Source organism: Alexandromys fortis, unplaced genomic scaffold (assembly GCF_014885135.2).
Source record: "Alexandromys fortis isolate MF-2015 unplaced genomic scaffold, M_Fortis_MF-2015_v1.1 scaffold_236, whole genome shotgun sequence".
NCBI classification, from domain to species: Eukaryota; Metazoa; Chordata; class Mammalia; order Rodentia; family Cricetidae; genus Alexandromys; species Alexandromys fortis.
This window is the reverse complement of record NW_026068189.1, coordinates 129,423-149,774: the sequence shown is the minus strand read 5'-3', so window position 1 is coordinate 149,774 and position 20,352 is coordinate 129,423. Positions and strand designations below refer to the sequence as shown.

Here is a 20,352-nt window from a genome sequence, read left to right as displayed (position 1 = left end):
TCCCAGATGAAGAAGAAAGGGCCCAAAAAGTCTGCCCAGTAGTTCAGAGCAGAACAAGTAAGGACCAGGCCTTGGCTCTCTTAGGAGGGACAAATTATCTTGCAACAACTTTGTTTTTTAAATAGCTTGTCCTTAAAATCAATGATAAAAAATTGAAGTGAACTAGGATTCAGGTGTGTCCAACCAGCAGTTTGGATTCCAGACTAGCTATAAATGCAGTGTAATTCACACAAAATTGTAAGCTTACTTAAAAGACTGGAAGAGGCACACACGCGTGTGTGCATGCGTGCGTGTGTGTGTGTATGTGTGTTTGATGTTTTTCTTTAGTTATACTATGTTCTGTGTATACACGTGTGTATGATGCACATATTGGAAACCAGTTCCTTTCCTGCTCTCATGTAGAATCCAGTGGTTCAAACTCAGACCATCAAGCTTCAGCAAGCACCTCTACCTGCTGGACCTCACTCTTCTTTAAAACGCAACTGTGCCATTCTCAAGCATGTGCTTTGTAGATAGCAGTGTTAAATATGGCAATGTCAAAAAGTTTGGCTATTTGGTGACAAAGGACAGGCTTGAAATGAGATTAAAGTGAACTTAAAGGGGCTGGAAAGATGGCTCTGTGGTTAAGAGACTTGGCTGCTCTTCCATATGACACAGGTTAGACTCGTAGCATCTATATGACAGCTCTCAACCAAATCTGCAGTTTCTGTGCCATGGGATCTGTGACCCTCTTCTGGCCTGTGGGGCCCTAGGCATGGCGTGGTACACATGCATATGTGCAGGCAAAATACCATACACGTATTTATTTATTATTGAACATTTAATTAACTAAGTTAATGTGATATTTGAGTACTTATTATCCAGCTAGAAGCTATCTCTTTAAACTGAGCATCCAGTTTAAATATTGAAAACCTTTACAGTGGACTCTTAAATATAAATTAAAAATTCACTATTTTCTTTTCCTTGAACATGGTTTAGTAAGTATGAGGTTCTCTTAAATTGCCCAGGAAAAGCGTGAAAAGATCTCCTGTTTCAGATACATTTCCCAGTATTCTGTCGGCATGGGCGTCCTGTCACCAGAAGGTGCCACACTGCCATCACAGTGACCTGAGGGTGCCAGCGGGACATAGTGTTCTGAGGTCTGTTGGCAGGCTCTCTCTGCTTTGCATGTCTGGGCTCACCTTGACTCTATGTCCTTGCCACTTCCTCCTGCAGCTCAGACTGCCACATGCCCAGGAGCGGCTCGGGAGCACCTGTATGTTTAGGTTTGGGGTTTGGTTTTTATTTTTCTTGAAAATTCTTCAACTCTCTCTCTCTTCCCCTCTCTCCCTCTCTCTGACACTTACGTATGTGCACATATAAATGTGTAGGCAAATCAGCCTTAGATGTCCTCAAGTACACCTTTAATTTTGAGGCAGAATCTCTCACTGGCCTGGAACTTGACCGGTAGTCTATGCTGACTGACAAGATGCCTGCCAGCATCTCCCTAGTCCTGTGACTGAAAGTGCCACTGCACCTGGTTTTTATTATTGTTGTTGTTGTTATTATTATTTTTATTTTATTTTATTTTCAATAAGTGTGTATGGGTGTGAGTGTGCTCATGCCTCTGGGTACATGCAGGTGGAGGTCTAGGACAGTTTCAGAGGTCACTTCTCTCCTTTCACTCTGGGCTCCAGGCATCAAATCCAGGTCATTGAGGTTGTACAGCAAGTGCTTTTACTTGTTGGAGCCATCTTGCCAGCCTGGCTTTTATGTGGGTTCTGGAGATTGAAGCTAAGTCCTGCGCGAGGTGTTACCAACTGAGTGCCCTACACCCCTCCCCCTCCCCCCCGCCAGACACACACTTGTTTTAACCAACTTGTCTCCATCCCTGGTCTCTGGTTCTCAGCATTCTTCGAGATAGTTAGCTGAACATGCAGTTGCTGTGGTGGCCATGCTGGTGGCTTCATTTTTGTCTATTGTATTGTCTTACATTTAGTACTTAGGACTCCAGCCATGCTTAGATGGGATCAATGGTGCTTTTAGGTTTCTGTGTCCATCATCCAAAGGCAGAGTCTGTTTTCCTGTCTGATCAACACTTCCAAAGTGTGCGCATCCCAGGGGGCCTCTCTTAGAACTACTCTCTCCTAAAATGGAAGTGATTTTACCTTCCCCAACAAAGCCCGGCCTTAGGAGGAGATGAACACGCATCCTGGCTGGCTCACACAGAACTGCTCCAAGAGATGGAACACCAGCCATCTTCCCTGTCACCTGTGGATGTAAGGCAGAGACCAGAGAATCTCTGTAAGCTCACAAGCCAGTTAGGCTAGCTCACAAACAGCAAGCTTAAGAGAAACCCTGGTGGGAACAAGGTAGGAGGTGGGCATGATGCCTGGAAGTTGTCCTCAAGCTCCCTGTGATCACTGTGACACACACACACACACACACACACACACACACACACACACACACAAGTGGGGGATGGACACAGAGAGAGGCAGAGCAACACACGCACAGTGCTTATGTATTAGTGTTTAAGGTGGGGATGCTGGAGAGATGGCTCAGCAGTCAAGAATACTTGCTGCTCTCGCTGTAGAGGACTGAGTTTCTTTCTCAGCATCCATACCACCATCAGTAGCTCCAGTTCCCGGGGACCCGATGGCTTCTTCTGCTGAGGATACTGCATACATATGGTGCACATATATACCTGCAGGCAAAATGTTCATACACATACTTTCTTTAAGAGTTAAGAAAAGGCTGCTATTCAACATTGGAAAGGTAGGACTGGCAGCAAGATGGCTGGTTTCCTTATCCATGAGCTGAAGTCAGCTGTCGTAGGTTCCTAGAAGAGCTGTGATAGCCGAACATGGTTCTGACACACACACTGAAAATGCATGTAGTAACTTCTCTGAAAGCCACCATCCACAGCGAATGACAAACTACAGAGACCAGACACAGGTGGGTTCAGAGCCCAGCTTACAGCTGTATTTTAAAGGCTGGTGTTGGTCATCTTAGACATAGTTCTTTCATAGTCCTATCTGAGTAAGGCATTCTCTGCCAGGATCTCGGCTGTCTGTGTAGTAGATACTGCTGAGTTTTTGTCCCTGTCACATTCGTGGAGTTCCTGAGTGCTGTGTTGGCGGCCGAGCCTGATGCAGCGGGCTCTGTGCTAATTTCACTCCTGTGAGCACTCTTCTCCCTTTACATCTGTAATCTGACAGGGAGCTGACTGCGAATCTCTTCTTCGTCAGTCAGTGAGGGTTTGATAAGAGAACGAACAGCCAGGCATGCTTCTGAGGCCTGCGTCTCAGTAGAACCTGCTGCACCCTGCTCCAAGGATAGGTAGGACCTATTCCTTCCTATACAACCTGCATATACAGGACCATATGAAGTCAGAGCAGTCTGTCTGTCTGAATGTTTTATTTTGTTTTGAGCACCTTCTGTTCAAACATGAGTGTCACCATCATGCCACCGAGCCAGGTTTTAGAGACTCAGTCCCTTGTTGGAAATGTTCCTAGAGCCTATATGCAGAGAGAGACAGAGACCCCTCCTCCAGATGAAGAAAAACAAAATCAGACCAAAGTCACTTGAAAATAGAAGGTAAAAAAAAAAAAAAGCTCCTCAGCTGCCTGGCCTTCCCCAGAAGTAGGGTGCACTTGATCAGTCCTTTGAACAGATAGCTGTGGCCAGAGGAAGCTTGTTCTGAGGGGGGTCCTCCTTGAGGTACCTATTAAAATTCCCAACCAGCCCCATCTCCATGGCCATCTGCAACCTCCAGGGTAGCAGAGCCTAGAAGTCACTACCCCTCTGTGGACCTTGCTTTGTCTTAGCTGGTAGCCCCAGGCCCAATCAGAGGGTTATCGCTGTCTCTTCCAGTTCCAGGATATCAAAACATCAATAACAGCATCGGCTGTTGAGTAACAAACCGAAATCCTCACAGATTCTAAGTCTCTTATGTTTTCCATGAGTCCAATGTTGGGATTTGACCAGAAGCCCCATTTCTTTTGGATATTCTTGCTTTTTAATGAACAGACAGAGTCAGAAACCTAGATAGCATTGTTGTGCGGTCCCTAGTTGCCAAGCCAGCAGTCTCCTCAGTGACACCCACCCCTCTAGGCACCTAGCCAGGGCCGGGGTGGGGGAGGGGGGCAGTACAGCCTTCAAGTCTGTGGTTAGTCTTAGTTTTTTACAGCAGAGATCATTCTGTGGTCACTAGCAAGGGACCCTGGGGATGGAGCTGACTAGCAAGGTCAGGGTGGACAGCCTGGACAGCAAGAAGGACAAGGAGAGAGAAAACTGGAGCTGGGAGCACAGTCTGGGATGTACACCCAGGCCAAATCCCACTTATGGGGACTGCAGGAGTGCTCCCCATCAGGGAGTCAGTGCAGTTTCCATGGGGACATAACCTTTTCTACCTCCAGGACTGTCAGAATGGGCCAGGCCCAGGTGGCATGGCTTCTGAAGGCTGCTGCTGTCGAGGACAGAGTAAGTCTTCACTGGCCCCTCGAGAGCCGTGACACCTGCCCCTTAGCTGACACCTGCCCCTTAGCTGACACCTGCCCTTGAGCTACACGGCTGCTGAAGGCCGCTGCTGTTGGGTGATAGATGGTTTTGCACACTGCTCAGGGGCTGTGCCTAGACAAGTCACCAAGGCTCTGATGTCCAGGGTATGACATGGGGAGAAGCTGCCTTGGGCCCCTCCCTGTGGTGAGGTGAGGTGACTGGCCCAAGCCCCCCACCCCCATCTTCTGTTGAAGAAAATATGCTCATTTAAAAGAAAATAGAAGAAAGGTTATTACATTTGTTTATTTTCTTATTTTGTGTGTGACACACACAATAAAGTAAAATATAATTTACCTCATTTCATTGGCTAGATCCAAGAGGACATTTAAATTCAACTTCAACAAAGCCTCTATCTAAATCACAGTAAAAATGACTTAGTCCCTGAGGGGCTGCCTGCTTTCAGTCTGTTCTGCTATGCCAGCCTTGCCAGGCCAGTGTCAGGGCTGGCACTGTAGCCTTTTAGAGATGGACAGTGGAGTTAGGGTTGCAAAGAGGGGTTCGCTTCTCAGTTACTTCCCTGTGCAGCAACTTTGGGGTGGTCTTGTACCCTGCCAGTCCCCACTTTACCCTCCCATTCCACAGCATTGCCCCTGATGACCCCAGGCTACCCAATGAGTAGGTAGCTCTCTTGTTTATTATTAGTGAGAATGTGAGTGTGGGGGGAGGGGCATGTGCACTCATCACTGACTATGTAGAGGTCAGAGGACAAAGGGTAGGAGTCATTTTTCTCCACCAAGTGGGCCCCAGGAGCTAACTCAGGTCATCAAGTTTAGCAGTAAGTGCTGTTACCCACTGAGCTGCCTCCCTGGTCGTGAGTACACTGCTTTTGGCTTCCTCCCCTCGGAGGGTTCTGAAGCCCTTACTTGTCTGTGTTTTTCAAGGAGAAGCACCCATCAGGTTGTGGTGAGTGATAAGATTACATAGTCCCAGATAACATAACAATGTTCCAGTCAGTCCTTCCGATAGCTTTCCTGGGGAGAACAGGCATGGACATGGGAAGGGTTCTACCTCAGCCTCTATTAGCTGCTGGGTAACAGAATTCACTCCAGCTGGAGCCTCCAGAGCCTGAGCTTGCTTTGTCTCTCCCTCTTGATCTTGGCTTGTCTAGATGACACCATGTTAGGGTGGACCCATAGTTACACTCCACTCTTGGTTACTCTAAGTCTCAGCTCCTAGCTGTGCCATTTTGCCTCATTATTATTAGTAGTAGTACTAGCATTAGCATTAGTATTAGTAGGGTGTCTCTATGTAGCTCTGAACTGGAGCTCCGCATGTAGAGCTGGCTGGCCTCAAATGCACAGAGATTTGTCTGCCTCTGCCTTGAGTGCTGGGATTAAAGACACATGTGACCACGCCCAGCTCTGACCATATGTCTAATGGACACCTAGACGCCATGTCGGCTGTGTTTGTTGTGAGGCTTTCTGACCACCCAGAAGGTGGCATCAACATCTTTTTAGCTTCTAAATGCTCCAGGAGCTAAACTCCGAGTGCCTTGGGGAAGAGCTCTTGGATTCTTGCCATCGTTGTTTTTGGATGTCTGCTTTTTTTTTTTCTTTTCTTTTTTGTTAAACCGCTCTCAGTTGTTCCCATGCATCTGAGACAGGGCCAACTCAAACTTGGTGCACTCCAAACCCGCAGTCCAAATGTCGAGAACTTCTGTGCCTTAGAATTAAGAAACCTAATCCTTAAGCAAACATTCATCAGTATTTCGAGTCATGATCCCATTTCCTTAAAAAGCTAGGAGCACAGGGGGATGAAGAGATCGAGGCCAGCCTGGGCCTGGAGCTAGACCTCACTGCGCAAACCAGCTACTGTGACAGCCTTTCCCTAGCCAGGCACTTAACATCCTTAACAATGGACAGGACGAGTTCCTGTGTTTCTACAGACAGAAGCAAAATCAAAATACAGATGTGAGCTTGCTCCTGCTGTGAGCTTGCTCCTGCTGACGTGCGTGTCTTCCCCCCACACCCTTTTTAAAGCACACTCAGCACTGGAAGCCACCTTGTACGCGGAGCATGCTGCCTCCTTTCCCTCTGTTACTTGTGTTTCCTTTTGTTCTCTATTTGCTTACATTATAATCTCACGTCTTATGTTACAGAGAACATAGGGCAGAACCTAAAGTTCACCCTGATACAGGCAGCCTGCCAAAGCCAGGGTTTGGCATATGGAGGGAAGTCAGAACACTACCTTCTCTGCCAAAACCAGTGTCTGTCTGTCTTGAGGAACTTGCTCTCACCCTGGGGGAAGAGAGGGCCTTCAGCGGCTCATCTTGATGTGCAGTCCCTGGCAGTGGCTTTCCAGATGGTCTCCAGAAACCTGGTGCACATGATATGGTTGTTGAAGTGCTTCATGCCTGCGCCCTCTAGAGCCCCTGATGTCCCTAGAGGACACACTGCTGGAGTGGGCTCCCTGCAGCTTCATGCCTGCGCCCTCTAGAGCCCCTGATGTCCCTAGAGGACACACTGCTGGAGTGGGCTCCCTGCAGCTTCATGCCTGTGCCCTCTAGAGCCCCTGATGTCCCTAGAGGACACACTGCTGGAGTGGGCTCCCTGCAGCAGACCTGACAGGGTGTCTTCCCAGCAGCGCACTGTATGGCAGCTCACTTGAATCTCATAGCAGCAGCCTGAGAGACGGTCTTCCCGCTGGAGGCACTAGAGGCTGGCGTCTTTGGGCCTGACTGGCAGAGACTGGGACCTGACTTTCTCTCTGTCTACAAGTCTCTGTTTATTCTACTCTCTACTCCTGGTGAGGTCTTCAGTTCTGCTCACCACACGGCTGTGTTTCTTAGACAGCTCAACCATGTGTATGTCTGAAACTTGGTTTCGGTGCTGGTGATGTTACCTGTGGTCGAGTGCTTCCTGGGCATGTGTAAGGCCCCTGGCTCAATCCTCTGCACCACCACCACCACCACCACCACCACCACCACAGCAATAAAGACAACAGTGGGGCTACAGAGTCCCGCCTCGTGCCCGCCCTCTGGTGTGCTGTGGTTGCTCTTCAAAGCGTAGAATTAGGTCTCCACAGCAGCCTTGCTGCTGGGTCAAATCGGAAAGAGAAGCCTGCTTCCTGCCACAAGCCTCTAGCCCAGTTCTCCACAGTGAACTCCTGCACGTTGGTCTTAAAGCAACCCCATGGCTAGAGGGAAACTGAGGGATGATGGATCCCTCTCTCCTTTCAGGCAACTGGTTGTTGGGGAAATGACCTGGGATTAGTCTCTCCTAAGAAGTAATTTACTTTTGGTGTTGGCCTAGAATGCATTTCCTGGACCTTCTTCTTGTTGTTGTTGTTTACAGTGTGTGTGTATGTGCACATGTGGGGGGGTGCATGTGTATGTGTGTGGTGTGTGTGCTGCGTGTGTACATGTATGTGGTGTGTATGCTGTGTGTGCGTGCTGCATGTGTATATATCTGTGTACATGTGTGTGGTGTGTATGTGGTGTGTGTGTGTGCGCTGCATGTGTATATATCTGTGTACATGTGTGTGCGTGCGCGCCATGATGTACTTGTAGTAGAGATCAGAAGACAACTTTGAGGAGTGAGCTCTTGCCTTCCACCATGGAGGTCCTGGGGATTGGATTCAGACTGTTATTCTCAGCAGCACAATTCTAACCCCTGGAGCCATCTCTCTAGTGCCCTCCTCAGAGGTTCTGTGACTCGTTTTCATAAGGCCATTGAAATCGAGGCTTGTGTCCTGCTTGCTCCACATGTGCAGGCTGGTTCCTCACTGGAAATGTAAGCAGTCAGAGGTGAAGGCACCTAAGGTGACGTGTGCACTCTGGGAAGAAAAACTTGTATATTACAGAAAGATGAATATGGCAAACATTCTGACTGTGTGTACACGGAACTTTGTACCCAGCCTGGGCTACAGAGAGATGGCAGAGTTGGGATCTCGCCTTCAGGAAACTCTTTGTCTAGTAGGAGAGACATATCAGCAAGAAGATTGCATGGGCCTCACAGACTTCTCCAGAGCCATGAGTCTCAGAAGATGACTTGCCCAGTTGGGTCAGGGATATGAGAGACAGACAGGGGTGTACAGGGAGGCAGCTGGCCAGGAAGACCCAGCCCCTGCCACAGGTTGATATTTTAGAGGTCTGGGGAAAGCTAACCCTGTCTTGATATAGCCCCGGAGTGTGCTTCCCACTCAGGATACTGGGTGGAGCACATGTCCTTTGGTAGTCGGGACAGTGGGGAGACAGGAGCCTGAGCTCCGCTTGCTAGCACCCAGTAGCTACAGATCAGTTCTTGGATGTATGTTGGTTGCTTTTCTTGTTGCTCTGACAGATGCCTGGAAAAAGCTACTTAGGGGAGGAAGGGCTTCTTGGCTCTCAGTTTGGGGTACACAGTTTATTATGACAGCAAGAGAGTAAGGGGTGGGGCGCACTGCACCTGCTGTTAGAAGTCAAACACATGAGCCTGCGCTCAGCTCCGTCTTTCCATTCGGTCCAGGATGCCAGCCCATGGGCTGGTGCTGCCCACATTTAGAGTGGGTCTTCCCGTTTCAATTAGCCAGTCCAGAAACTCTCAGACTCAGACATGCCTAGAGGCTTTTATCCTAGATGATTCTAGATCTGTCAGGTTCCCTGTATTAACTAGCAGACTGCCAGGTCACTTCACCTGGACCCCAGCTATGGCATGTTCCAGAGCTAGTTACATGATGTTCACACAGCTGAACATAGGGAGTTTTTAATCCCAACACTGAGTTTGAGACAGTTGAGACTGACTGAATAAGTATCTTTTATTTATTTATTTATTTATTAAAGATTACTGTCTCATCCCCACCGCCGCCTCCCATTTCCCTCCCCCTCCCCCAATCAAGTTCCCCTCCCTCTAAGCTGAATAAGTATCTTGACAGCTAAGGCCTGTCTTCCACACCGCTCACCCCTCTGTAGGCCTTTCTGGAACAAGGAGCCATACAGCTTACAGAACGCCCATGAATATCTTTTCTACTTCCCAACCCTTGGCAGCCGCCTCCAAACCCCGCCCTGTGCCACCACTGCCTGGCTAAAAGTAACTTTTAAAATATATTTTTAAAGGCTATATATTTTTTAACTGGGTAGGGTAGAGCACTTGGGAGGCAGAGGCAGGCAGATCTCTATGGGTTCAAGGCCAGCCTGGTCTGCAGAGTGAGTTCCAGGACAGGCTCCATAGAAAGACTCTGTCTCAACAAACAAAAATTCATGGTTGGCAGGATAGTTCAGCAGATAAAAGGGCCTACTGACCTGAGTTGTCCTGTGGCCTTTATACACATAGCATGTCCATGCCCACTGCCCCAAAATATGTGTGTGTGTGCACATGAGTGCGTGCACGTGTGTGTGTGTGTGTGTGTGAGAGAGAGAGAGAGAGAGAGAGAGGGGAGAGAGAGAGAGATCATCAGAAGGGTGAAGATGATCCAAGCTTCAGGGTGTCGGCTTGTCTTGTTACTGTGTAAAGATTGGACTGAAGAATTAGTTGCAGAGGAGGAGGGTTGAAGATGAATGTGCAGTCCAGGACTGGGTCAGGGGAGAGCAGCAGATTCTCACTGTACTCCCTAGGAGAGCCCTTGCCTGTGTGCAGCCTGCTGTCTTTGTTTACATAGCATTTACCTAAGGTGCTTCCTTGTTGTGAGTCATCCCATTTTACAGATGAGGAAGTAGAATACTAGTTTTCACAAGGGTGTGCATAAGAGCTTTCCAGAAGTCAGAGCTGCTCCTCAGTCATGTGGCAGTCACTTATGCACTTCCTAAGAAGTGCACGGAGGGAGCTGAGAATGTAGTCACTCAGTCGGGATGTTTGCCTGATGCAGTCCTGGGCTCCATCTCCAGCACTGTGCAAACTGGGCTGGTGATACCTGTGTGAAATCCCAGCACTTGGGAGGTAGACACAGGGATCAGAAGTTCAAGGTCATCCCCAGCTATTTAATGCGTTAAAGCTCAATCTGGGAGACAGACTTTTTCTTAAATAGGTGTATGGATATAATTAGTTAATTAAAAATTAAAAATTCAATGTAAAGAGCATCATGAGCACAGATTTCTGGTCACCAGCTTCCACAAGAGATTCCCTAGGGGGCTGGAGAGATGGCTCAGAGGTTAAGAGCACTGTCTGCTCTTCCATAGGACCTGAGTTCAATTCCCAGCAACCACATGGTGGCTCACAACCATCTGTGATGGGATCTGGTGCCCTCTTCTGGCCTGCAGGCAGACACACAGACAGAATATTGTATACATAATAAATAAATATCTTAGAAAAAAAAAAAAGAGATTCCCTAGGAAGACAGCCTTCTCCCAGATCCAGCCCCTCCCAGGGACACCAGTCTAGAAGACTGATTTTCTCCAGGCTTTGTGTCAGAGGGTCCCATTGGCCATTGGAAAGTATTGACTTTCAGGTCCTAATCTCCCAGGGTAGAGATTCTCTACTGCTATGGTAAGAATTGTCCAAGGGGTCCTTCTCTGAGACAGCACCCTAGGGAAGGCTGAGAAGCCACGTTGCTAAGGAGATGTCAAGGTGGTGGGGCAGCTGTGAATACATGTGCAGTTGCTGCTACGTGAGTGGGGACACATTTGGAGACCACCCTGCTGAAGTTTTGACCCCAACCCCCAGGCCTGTACTTCCTTTTTCCACACAACAACCCAGGTTGTTTTAATTTTCCTTAGCAGTATTGGAGGAAGTGGGTCATTGTATCTGAGTTCTGGAGTGGTGTTGGTCTTTTTCAAAACTCTCGAGGCAGGCCCCACTCACTCTGTGGTCCCCTTTCAGGTGGTGAGGGCTGCCGAGGAGGCTGCATCCACACTAGCCAGCTCCATTCACCCCGAGCAGTGCATCAAAGTTCTGTGCCCAATCATCCAGACGGCCGACTACCCCATCAACCTGGCTGCCATCAAGATGCAGACAAAAGTGGTGGAGAGGATCACCAAGGAGTCCTTGTTGCAGCTCCTTGTCGACATCATCCCAGGCCTGCTGCAGGTACGCATCCCAGTGAGGTCCAAGTCAGCATGTTCAGCAAGAAGAGGGGCAGACGGAAGCCCCAAGTGATGACACTGTCCTTGGGACCTACAGGTTCTATTTGCAAAGGGTTTTGTTTGCATATTTTTAATAATGAGTTTCATTGTGGCCTTTTCATGCTGTGCATTTTGTCGTGTCTCCCCCATGTCCTTCTCCTGTCTCCTGAGGATCCCTTCCCTCATCTGCTCTCATGTCTTTATTTCCTTTTTTGCTAGTTTGTTTGATTTTAAAAACTCAGGTTTTACACAAGAGAATATTCTCTAGCTGATGCTTATTCTAACTTATTAAAATCAAGCAAAGCCCATTTAGACATAGTGTCCTTTGGTAACGAGGCAGAGGGTCTCAAGAGCACGCGTCCACTGATGACTAGACAACCTGGCGCGTTTCCTACGGGTTTCTTCCAGGAGTGTGGGTGAGGGGTTATTCACAGGAAGATGAGTCCCTGCCAGTGCTGCACTAATGGAAAAGATGTCTCTCCCTTCTCCTACCCCCGTGACAGGAGTTGACAGGCCCAGTTTTGCACAAACACCATCTTAGCCTACGTGCTCCTCCATGCAGCAGAGGAGAACTGACAGTCCACATCACCCTGTAGCTCCAGGAATGAGCCTTCTGTTTAGTGTAAACATGTGCTGTGCATGGCTTCTACAAATGCCTTTTGCATACCTTGTGTGGCTCAGCCCTGGGCCAAAGGGGCACAGGGAGTATTTATCATGCATGCTTTGCTCTCCTGTCTGTGTTTGATGGAGCTCTCCTGCTCCAGCGGCTTCCTAGCCTTTCATGAGACATGGCGGGACCACATAGCAGCTGAAGCGACAGTGTCACATACAGAGCAGGCATCAGTGGAGAAAAGTAGAGAAGCCAGCTTCCCGTTTCGTGCATGCTGCTGTCTGCAAGGGTTTGCTTGGACTTAGTGTCAAGTAAGATTTTAAAAATAAATAAATAGCCCTCCCAAGGCTATCTTTCTCTGTGTAAAAAAAAAAAAAAAAGACTAGATTGTCCCAGGAGGAGGAAAGACGCAAAGGCCGTGCAGGGCTATCTGCAGAAAAGCACATGGCTCCCGTTTTAGGTAGGACATGAGGGACACAGGAAGTCCCTGCAGTCCCTGGACAGTAGAGAAATATTGCTTTTAGGTGGTATTTTTTAAAGTGTGTGTGTGTGTGTATGCGTGTGCACACACACGTGTTGGTTGGTCAGAGAACAGCTTGGGGGCACTCTGTTTTCCCCTTCCACCCTGCGAGTCCTGGCACCAGGCTTGGCAGTACATGCCTTTGCCTCCTGGGCTTACCCCCAGCCCTCTCTTTTCTTTAAGCCATTTCCTCAGGCAGTTTGCTCCACTACCAGGAGGAATCTGGATGAGGTATTTGTGTCTCCACCGCTCCTCCCTCTGCCATCTGTAGTGTCGGCACCCTGTAACAAAGCAGCCAAGCTGGCACCCACGTCCCTGCCCCTGTGTGCCACTCCTGCAGCCAGTCACTTTGACACTGCACGGCCAGAGCTCTCTGGATTCACGCGCAAGTCTGACAAGTTCAGGGTTGCACTGAGGGCGTCTGGATGCTGAAGCACTGGTGGGAGGCACAGCTTTGATCTTACTCTGTCCCCTCCACTCTCTAGGGTTACGACAACACTGAGAGCAGTGTACGGAAGGCCAGCGTGTTTTGCTTAGTGGCAATCTATTCCGTAATCGGAGAAGATCTGAAACCTCACCTTGCACAGCTCACAGGGAGCAAGGTATGTATAGTATTACCTGCTGTTGCCTGCACCTGGGCCACCAGCTCATCATGAGCCCCTTGGTGGCAGCTCTTTTTGTCGGGTGTGTTTAGCTGTGTGACTTCTCTGAGGTGAAAAGGACTGGCTATGAGGTAAAGCCATGGGAAGGTGGTGCTGAATGACATACCACAGGCCATTCTAACCGATTTTAAAAAGACAACTAGGGGGCTGGAGAGATGGCTCAGTGGTTAAGAGCATTACCTGCTCTTCCAAAGGTCCTGAGTTCAATTCCCAGCAACCACATGGTGGCTCACAACCATCAGGAATGAGGTCTGGTGCTCTTTTCTGGCCTGCAGACATACACACAAACAGAATATTGTATACATAATAAATAAATATTTTAATTTTTAAAAATCTAAAAAAAAAAAAAAAAAAAGTAAAAAGACAACCTAACTTTCAGTGTATTTACTGAAGGAAGACAACCTTGCTCAGAAACAGGTTTCCCCTACTCTCTTCCCCCATGGAATTATTAAAGAAATTTACCTCAGGGTGGGCAAGTCATTTCAGTAGGTAGAAGTGTTTGCCATGAAGCCTGATCCCAGGAACTCACATAAAGGTGGAAGGCCCTATCCAGCTGCCACACACATTCTGTGGCATGCACATGTGACGCTGTAATAAATTATTTTAAGATTACCTCATCCTTGAACAAATTGCTGAACTGGAGTTGAGTGCCTTGTGGCCATCAGCAGCAAGAATGAGAGCCTTGCCCTGGGCCTGCTGCACCTCAGACCCTGCTCCATACACTTGGCATGCCAGTAGAGAGCAGAATCCAGGGGCACAGGGCCCTGCTCCTTCTCAGAGGAATCTTCTAGTGAGATGCCTTTAGAGTTGGGCTGCCACTTTGACACAGCTGGGGAGCACCATAGCCAGAGCCTCACTGCCCCAGAATGTGGACAGCTCCAAGCCCTACTACAAGACAGGATTCCCTCAGGGGCAAGAATAGTTAGTTATTCAGACCCTCCAGCCTGCCTGAGGGTGCACACTACTGCCTGAGAAGAAATATGTGGGCAGTGGTTCCTTCCAGTTCACTGCTGACAAGCATCATAGCCAGGTCTCTTCCCACCACCCTGGGGCCTTGCTTATGGAACTCACCTGTACAGTGTCAGAAGTTCCATGGCTAGCAACCCCAGCCACCATCTACATGCCTGTAGCTCTCCCTCTGATTGTAAGGTCATTACCCTTACTGGCTCTACACATGGTCAGATGTCCCCCGAGAGCAAAACTAGCTGAAGTTGAAAACCACTAGTCCAGAGGGCATACTTGAAGACAGATGGAAAGAGGCAACAGAAGCACGTGGGGTAAGTTAGGACGAAGCTGGGGAGTGTTGCCTAGCGGAACAAAGCCCTGGGTTCCACCCCACATTGCACAAACTGGATTTGGTGGTTTTCATCTGTAATCCCAGTGCTCAGGTGGAGGCAGAAGGATCAGAAATTCAAGATCATGTTCAGCTACATGATTAAAGGCTAGCCTGAGTTACATGAGACTGGATGGATGGATGGATGGATGGATGGATGGATGGATGGATGGATGGATGGAGTTAAAGGCTAGTCTGAGCTATATGAGAAGATAGATAGATAGATAGATAGATAGATAGATAGATAGATAGATAATAGATACATGGATGGATGGATGGATAGATAGATAGATAGATAGATTGATTGATTTGCCTTACCTGACCCAGTCTCCATGTCTTCCACCTTCTTTCTGTTCTGCCAAGACTCTGATCAGATCACTTTTTTCCCCCAAGACAGGATTTCTCTGTATAACCCTGCCTTTCCTGAAACTCACTCTGTAGACCAGGCTAGATCTCAAACTCAGACTTGCCCCTGCCTCCCAAGTGCTGGAAGTAAAGGTGTGCAACACAACACCTTGCTCCGATTGCTCTTTTCACTGTTAATGAAATTGGTAGCCGTAGTCACACAGCTTTCCCTTCCTCCTCACCTCCTATGCCTCCTCCACAGGGATTCAGGGGTGACTTGGCTACAGTGGCCACCATCAAGGCCCGATTTATAAACTGGATTGGACTTACAAATAAATTAATCTAAAAATATTCCCAAGCCTTTTCTGATATATATGATTTGTGCATGTCTCTTCCCTCATGTGGGTTAGATTCTTGCTCTGTTAATTGTACGTTGGTGCACACAATTTTAATTTTAAGGAATAAATTTGTCTGTTTTTTTTTTTTTTTTTGTTTCCTGGGCCTTGGGAGTCCATTCGAGAAATCATTGCCACATCCACTGTCACGAAGCTGTTGTCCAGCTTCCGTGTGAGTGTCAGGTGTTACGCTCTTCCATCTCTTAGATTCAGGTTTGTCATTCGCTTGGGTTGTGTTTTCCTCTGCCCCTTTCCATCCTGTTTGTTTTGTCCTCCCTCCCTGGCAGCTTTGCTTCTGCCTCACTGTCATGCCATGGGCACATGATTTCATACTCCCATGTAAGGTCCAGGAACCCCATATGAGAGAGAGGTGTTTGTCTTTCTGAGACGGGCTTAATTCCCTTAATATGATTACCTCCAGTTGCATCCATTTTCCTGAAAATGACATAACTTTGTTATTCTTTATGGCTGAAAAAATTCCATTGTGTATGTGAACCACGTTTTCTTTATGATTCCTCTGCTATTGGCTACTTAGTTGGCTCCATTTGGGTTAATTTTTGTCTGTGGTGTTAGGTAAGATTAAACTTGATTCTGTTGCAGATAGCTGTCCATCTCTCAGGATCATCAGTTTGCTGTAAAGATAATCTTTCTATCACAGTCTTGATACCATTGTCAAAATATCTGTGGGAAGGGTTCCTTCTGCATAAGTCCTTAGGCTCGGCCCACATGCTTGGCTTTGCCATTCTTTGTGTAGGTTTTGCTTTGTGTGTGTGTGTGTATGTGTGTGTGTGAGCCGTCCTGCATGTGACCTGGTACCTGTGTAAAAATCAGGACAACTTGCCATTTGGTTCTCTCCTTCCACCATATGGGCCCTAAAAACCAAACTCAGCTCATCCAGCTCAGGAAAAGTGCTTTTTCCACTGCGCCATCTCACTGGCCCCGGTGTTTTGGGATGCTTGCGATAAGGTCTGACTCTGCGATAAGGTCTGACTCTGCGATAAGGTCTGACCAGCCCAGACTGGCTTCAAACTGGTCCTTCTGCCACAGGCATGAGCCACCATACTAAACTTAATTTTCCCTTTTTTTTCTTTTTCTTTTTGCAGTTCTGGGGAAAATCAAAACCAAGGCCAGCATAGGTTTCGTGGGACCAAGCACACTAATCTCAGATGTGGCTGGCATCAGCAGGTGTCTGTAGGAAGGGCACAGGGGCAGAGGCATCCATCTAGGTCTTTGTCTGGGCTGTGTTGGCCCTGCCCCTATGCGCCTTCCTCAGCAGCTCTGACAGCCCAAGCTTCAGGTCACTTGTTCTCTGAGCTAGTCAAAGGCAGAGCATCTGGAAACCAACTGTCTTTAAGCACCGGCCTGCTGACCTCTTCCCTGCTTCTAGCCCATCTCCCCTGCTCACTCGTCTCTGTTTTCTTCTCTTTGCAGATGAAGCTACTCAACCTTTATATCAAGAGGGCCCAGACCACCAACAGCAACAGCAGCTCCTCCTCCGATGTGTCCACACACAGCTAGTGGCTGTGCCGGTCTGTGCAGACCCACATGGTGGCGCCTCTGAGAAGCCATCAGCCGTCTAGTCCTTCAGGGGCCGCACATAATTTATTACAATCAGTATTTTGGTCCCTTCCAGCTTTTGTGTAGATTTCGCTGGTATTGAATGTAACGGGAGCGAGGCCTGTTATGCAATCTCCCTAGAAACAAAAGGACTGAGAACAGAGCCACACTCACACGTGTCTTGCACCGCCTGCTGACATCACCAAACCATGGAGGGCACAGTTCTTAGAACCCAGAGCTCTCCAGCCCGTGCTTGGAACACAGTAGAGTATTTTTTCATCCCACACAGACCTGGGGTGGTTTGGGGTGTTGCTGTGTTCTTTATGCCTATGTTCCTAGAGCGTGGTCAGATGGGACCAGACCCCCCACCTGTGGTCCACCTGACCCTGAGAGAGGCTGGGTGTGTCTTTAGGTTTTATCTTAAGAGAACTTGTCAGAGTGGGACTGCAGTCTGGGCACAGAAAGAACAACAGCCTGGAGCTGGCCTCATGACAAACAAGTCTGCCTTTGGGGACAGAATCAGTAATGCCACCAAAATTTTCATGGTTGCATTAAATAAAAGGTGACTGTAGAATGTCAAGATTGGAAACAGGCTTCCATCGTGATTCCTGCCCAGGGAATCACTGGCCTAACCTCTTGAAGGTCTTTTGACCCAGCAACTAATGTAGAGTCTGGCTAAATATATTTTGATTAAAATCCTTAAGCCAAATGACAATTCTTAATGCAATCATGCAAACTTTTTTAGGCTGGCCTTGGACTTGGTATCCTCCTGCCTTTAGCCTCCCAAATATTGGGTTTATAGACATGGGCTAGCAAAAGATTCTTTGGGGGTGTTAATTCTAGCAGAGCGTGCACCCCTCCAGTGCAGAGCCCACTTCAGCTACCAGAGATGAAAGGAGAGGTTGGGCACTTGAGTTCTCAGCCCTGATTCCAGCCCTGCTCTCTGACCCGCCAAATGACTTGGTTGGCCATGGTGGTGCACACCTTTAATCCCAGCACTTGGAAGGCAGAGGCAGGTGGATTTCTGTGAGTTCTAGTCCAGCCTGGTCTAGAATCAGTTCCAGGACAGCTGGGGCTGTATAGACTCTGTCTCAAGAAACAATCAAAAAGAGGTAGGGAGGTTGAGAAAGACCTATGCTGTATTTAGAAATACACTGAAAATGAAGGCCGTGTGTGTGTGTGTGTGTGTGTGTGTGTGTGTGTGTGTGTGTGGAGTGGCTCACACATGTAACTGCCCCCACTGCTGCTGTCCGGAGAACTCAGGGGTGCATTTTAAGGATTTACTATTATTGACTGGTCTGAAATCAAAATATAGCAAGACCAGACCTTCGTTTTAGTTAAAAACAAACAACAACAACAAAAAATCCTGTCTGTTAAGAGTTTATTAATGAAATTCCTTCTCACCCTCCACCAGGGTCCCTGTGTTGTAGCCACTGCCTTGTAGAATTGTGCATCTCGGCCTGGTTACTTAGGAGTTGTCTTATGTCTGATGCAGTTAGAAGGGCCCTTCTCTGGAGGTCTCTGCCCCACAGATGGTCTCCATGTCCCCACCGTAACTGGACAGTTCCAGAATATTGCCTGATTTCCTCATGGCACTTGCGAAGGGCTAGCCTCGAATGTCACGTGCCCTCTTCCCCCTGAGTAGAAAGAATGCAGTCATTTCACAGGTCTCTTGGGCTCCATCTGAAGACTGCTGCCCGCAATGCTGAGGAGACTCGCATGCCACCACCACCTCACGGAGGGCGACAGCGCCGCTCTGGAACCCTGACAGCTACTGCTGCCTTGCCTTGCCTCCACCTCCCCAAAGGACTCTGCTGGAAGCACCTAGTCCCTGAAGGACTCTTGACGACTCCCAGAACTGTGTTTGCCTCCCCATCTATCTTGACTATCCAGGGCCTTGAAACCCCCTACCCTGTATCCAGGGGGACTGCTCATCTGACTTCCTGCTTCCTGGCAAGCTGCCCCTCCCTTACTGGACAGGCACTCTCCAGGTGCACTCGTGTGCTGTGCGGCCCTGGTGCCCACAGATGGCCTGGGCCCGCCCGCCGTATCTATGGCTCACAATAGCTTTTCACCACCTGTACAGCTCACGCAGCAGGTTTGTCTCAGACGTCTTCTGTTTCTTTCTCTGCCACCCTTACGGAAACTCACACTTTAAAAGACAGATTAGAACTTCGTAGACCCCCAACCAGGACTCTGCTAACAATGTTTGGAAGAAATAAATGCTCTGAAAACAATCAGCCACCAAAATAGCTCACACGCATGGTCCCTGCGCCCCCAGAATGGGTGTTGTTTGTTTTGGGTTTTTGGGGGGCTTTTTCATGTTACATCCATAATCTGTATTTATATCTTATTGTTTCACCTTCCAAGTGTATCATGGCAAATGTACAGATTTTTTTTGTTGTTGTTAATAATGTGCTAGGATTTGCTAAAAAAGAAAATTAAAAAAAAAAAAAAGACGTCGAGTTTGCCCTGGAATATGCGACAATCCAGTTAAAACTGTGTGTGTGGTGCTGTGAGAACCCTCGGGTGACCTGCAGTTTCTTGTCAGATTGTCATCATCCTGCTGTGTTCACAGAGACACTGAGAGCACACGTCTTTGTGACAGTAAAGGGTCAAACTTAGTAGTGCAGCCAGTAATGGCACTTGCTTTGTTTCCTGACAACCTGAGTTTGATCCCCAAACCCATGTAAATGTAGGAGAGCGCCTGCTGCATCCAGCTGCCCTCCAGTCTGCACATGACGGCCACAGTGTGAATCTCCTCCTCACGTAATCATACAATAATAATAGATTTAAAAAAGAAAAAAAGGTCAGGCATGCCTTAATCTCAGCACTCTCTGAGGTTTTCTCTCTGCATGAGTTCAAGGCCATCCTGAGCCAAGTAGTGAGTTCCAGGAGAGCCACAAGCTGTCAACAAAACAAAAGACCAAGTATTGGCTTGATGGTGCACAACTTTAATCCCAGCACTCGGGCAGATGGATCTCCGTGAACGACCATGTGGGTCTACAGCTTGGTCTACATAGCAAGTTCTATACTAGCCAGAGCTACATAGGCAGACCCCCTATCTCAAAAAAAAAAAAAAAAAAAAAAGCCAGGTAATGGTGGTGCGTGCCTTTGATCCCAGAATTTGGGAGGCAGAGCCAGGTAGATCTCTGAGTTCAAGGCTAGCTTGGTCTACAAAGGAGTTCTAGGACAGCCAGGGCTACACAGACCCTGTCTCAAAATTAAGAGAAGTCCAACTGTCCGGAAACCCCCCCTCCATCCAGTGTCCCGTCAGCCCCTGCTGTGTGATGAGACAGGAAACTGGGGGCACATGGGGTATGAGTCCCCAGCCCTTCTCCAGAACAGCTACCTGAGTGAGTTCCTGTCTGAACCCCATTTTCCCAGCCAAGCAACAGCACTCTTCTAGAAGAGC

General features: G+C 48.3%; 1 protein-coding gene across 1 annotated transcript in view; it reads left to right on the top strand.

Annotated features, from left to right (window-relative positions):
• Clasp1 (cytoplasmic linker associated protein 1) overlaps positions 1 to 19,402 on the top strand; it is a 226,896-nt gene extending 207,494 nt beyond the window's left edge. The window contains 3 exon segments of the mRNA XM_050129375.1: positions 11,274 to 11,480; positions 13,131 to 13,247; positions 16,812 to 19,402. Of these exon segments, the coding sequence (XP_049985332.1) occupies positions 11,274 to 11,480; positions 13,131 to 13,247; positions 16,812 to 16,898 (411 nt within the window). The 3' untranslated portion in view covers positions 16,899 to 19,402.
• The last annotated feature ends 950 nt before the right edge of the window (positions 19,403 to 20,352 follow it).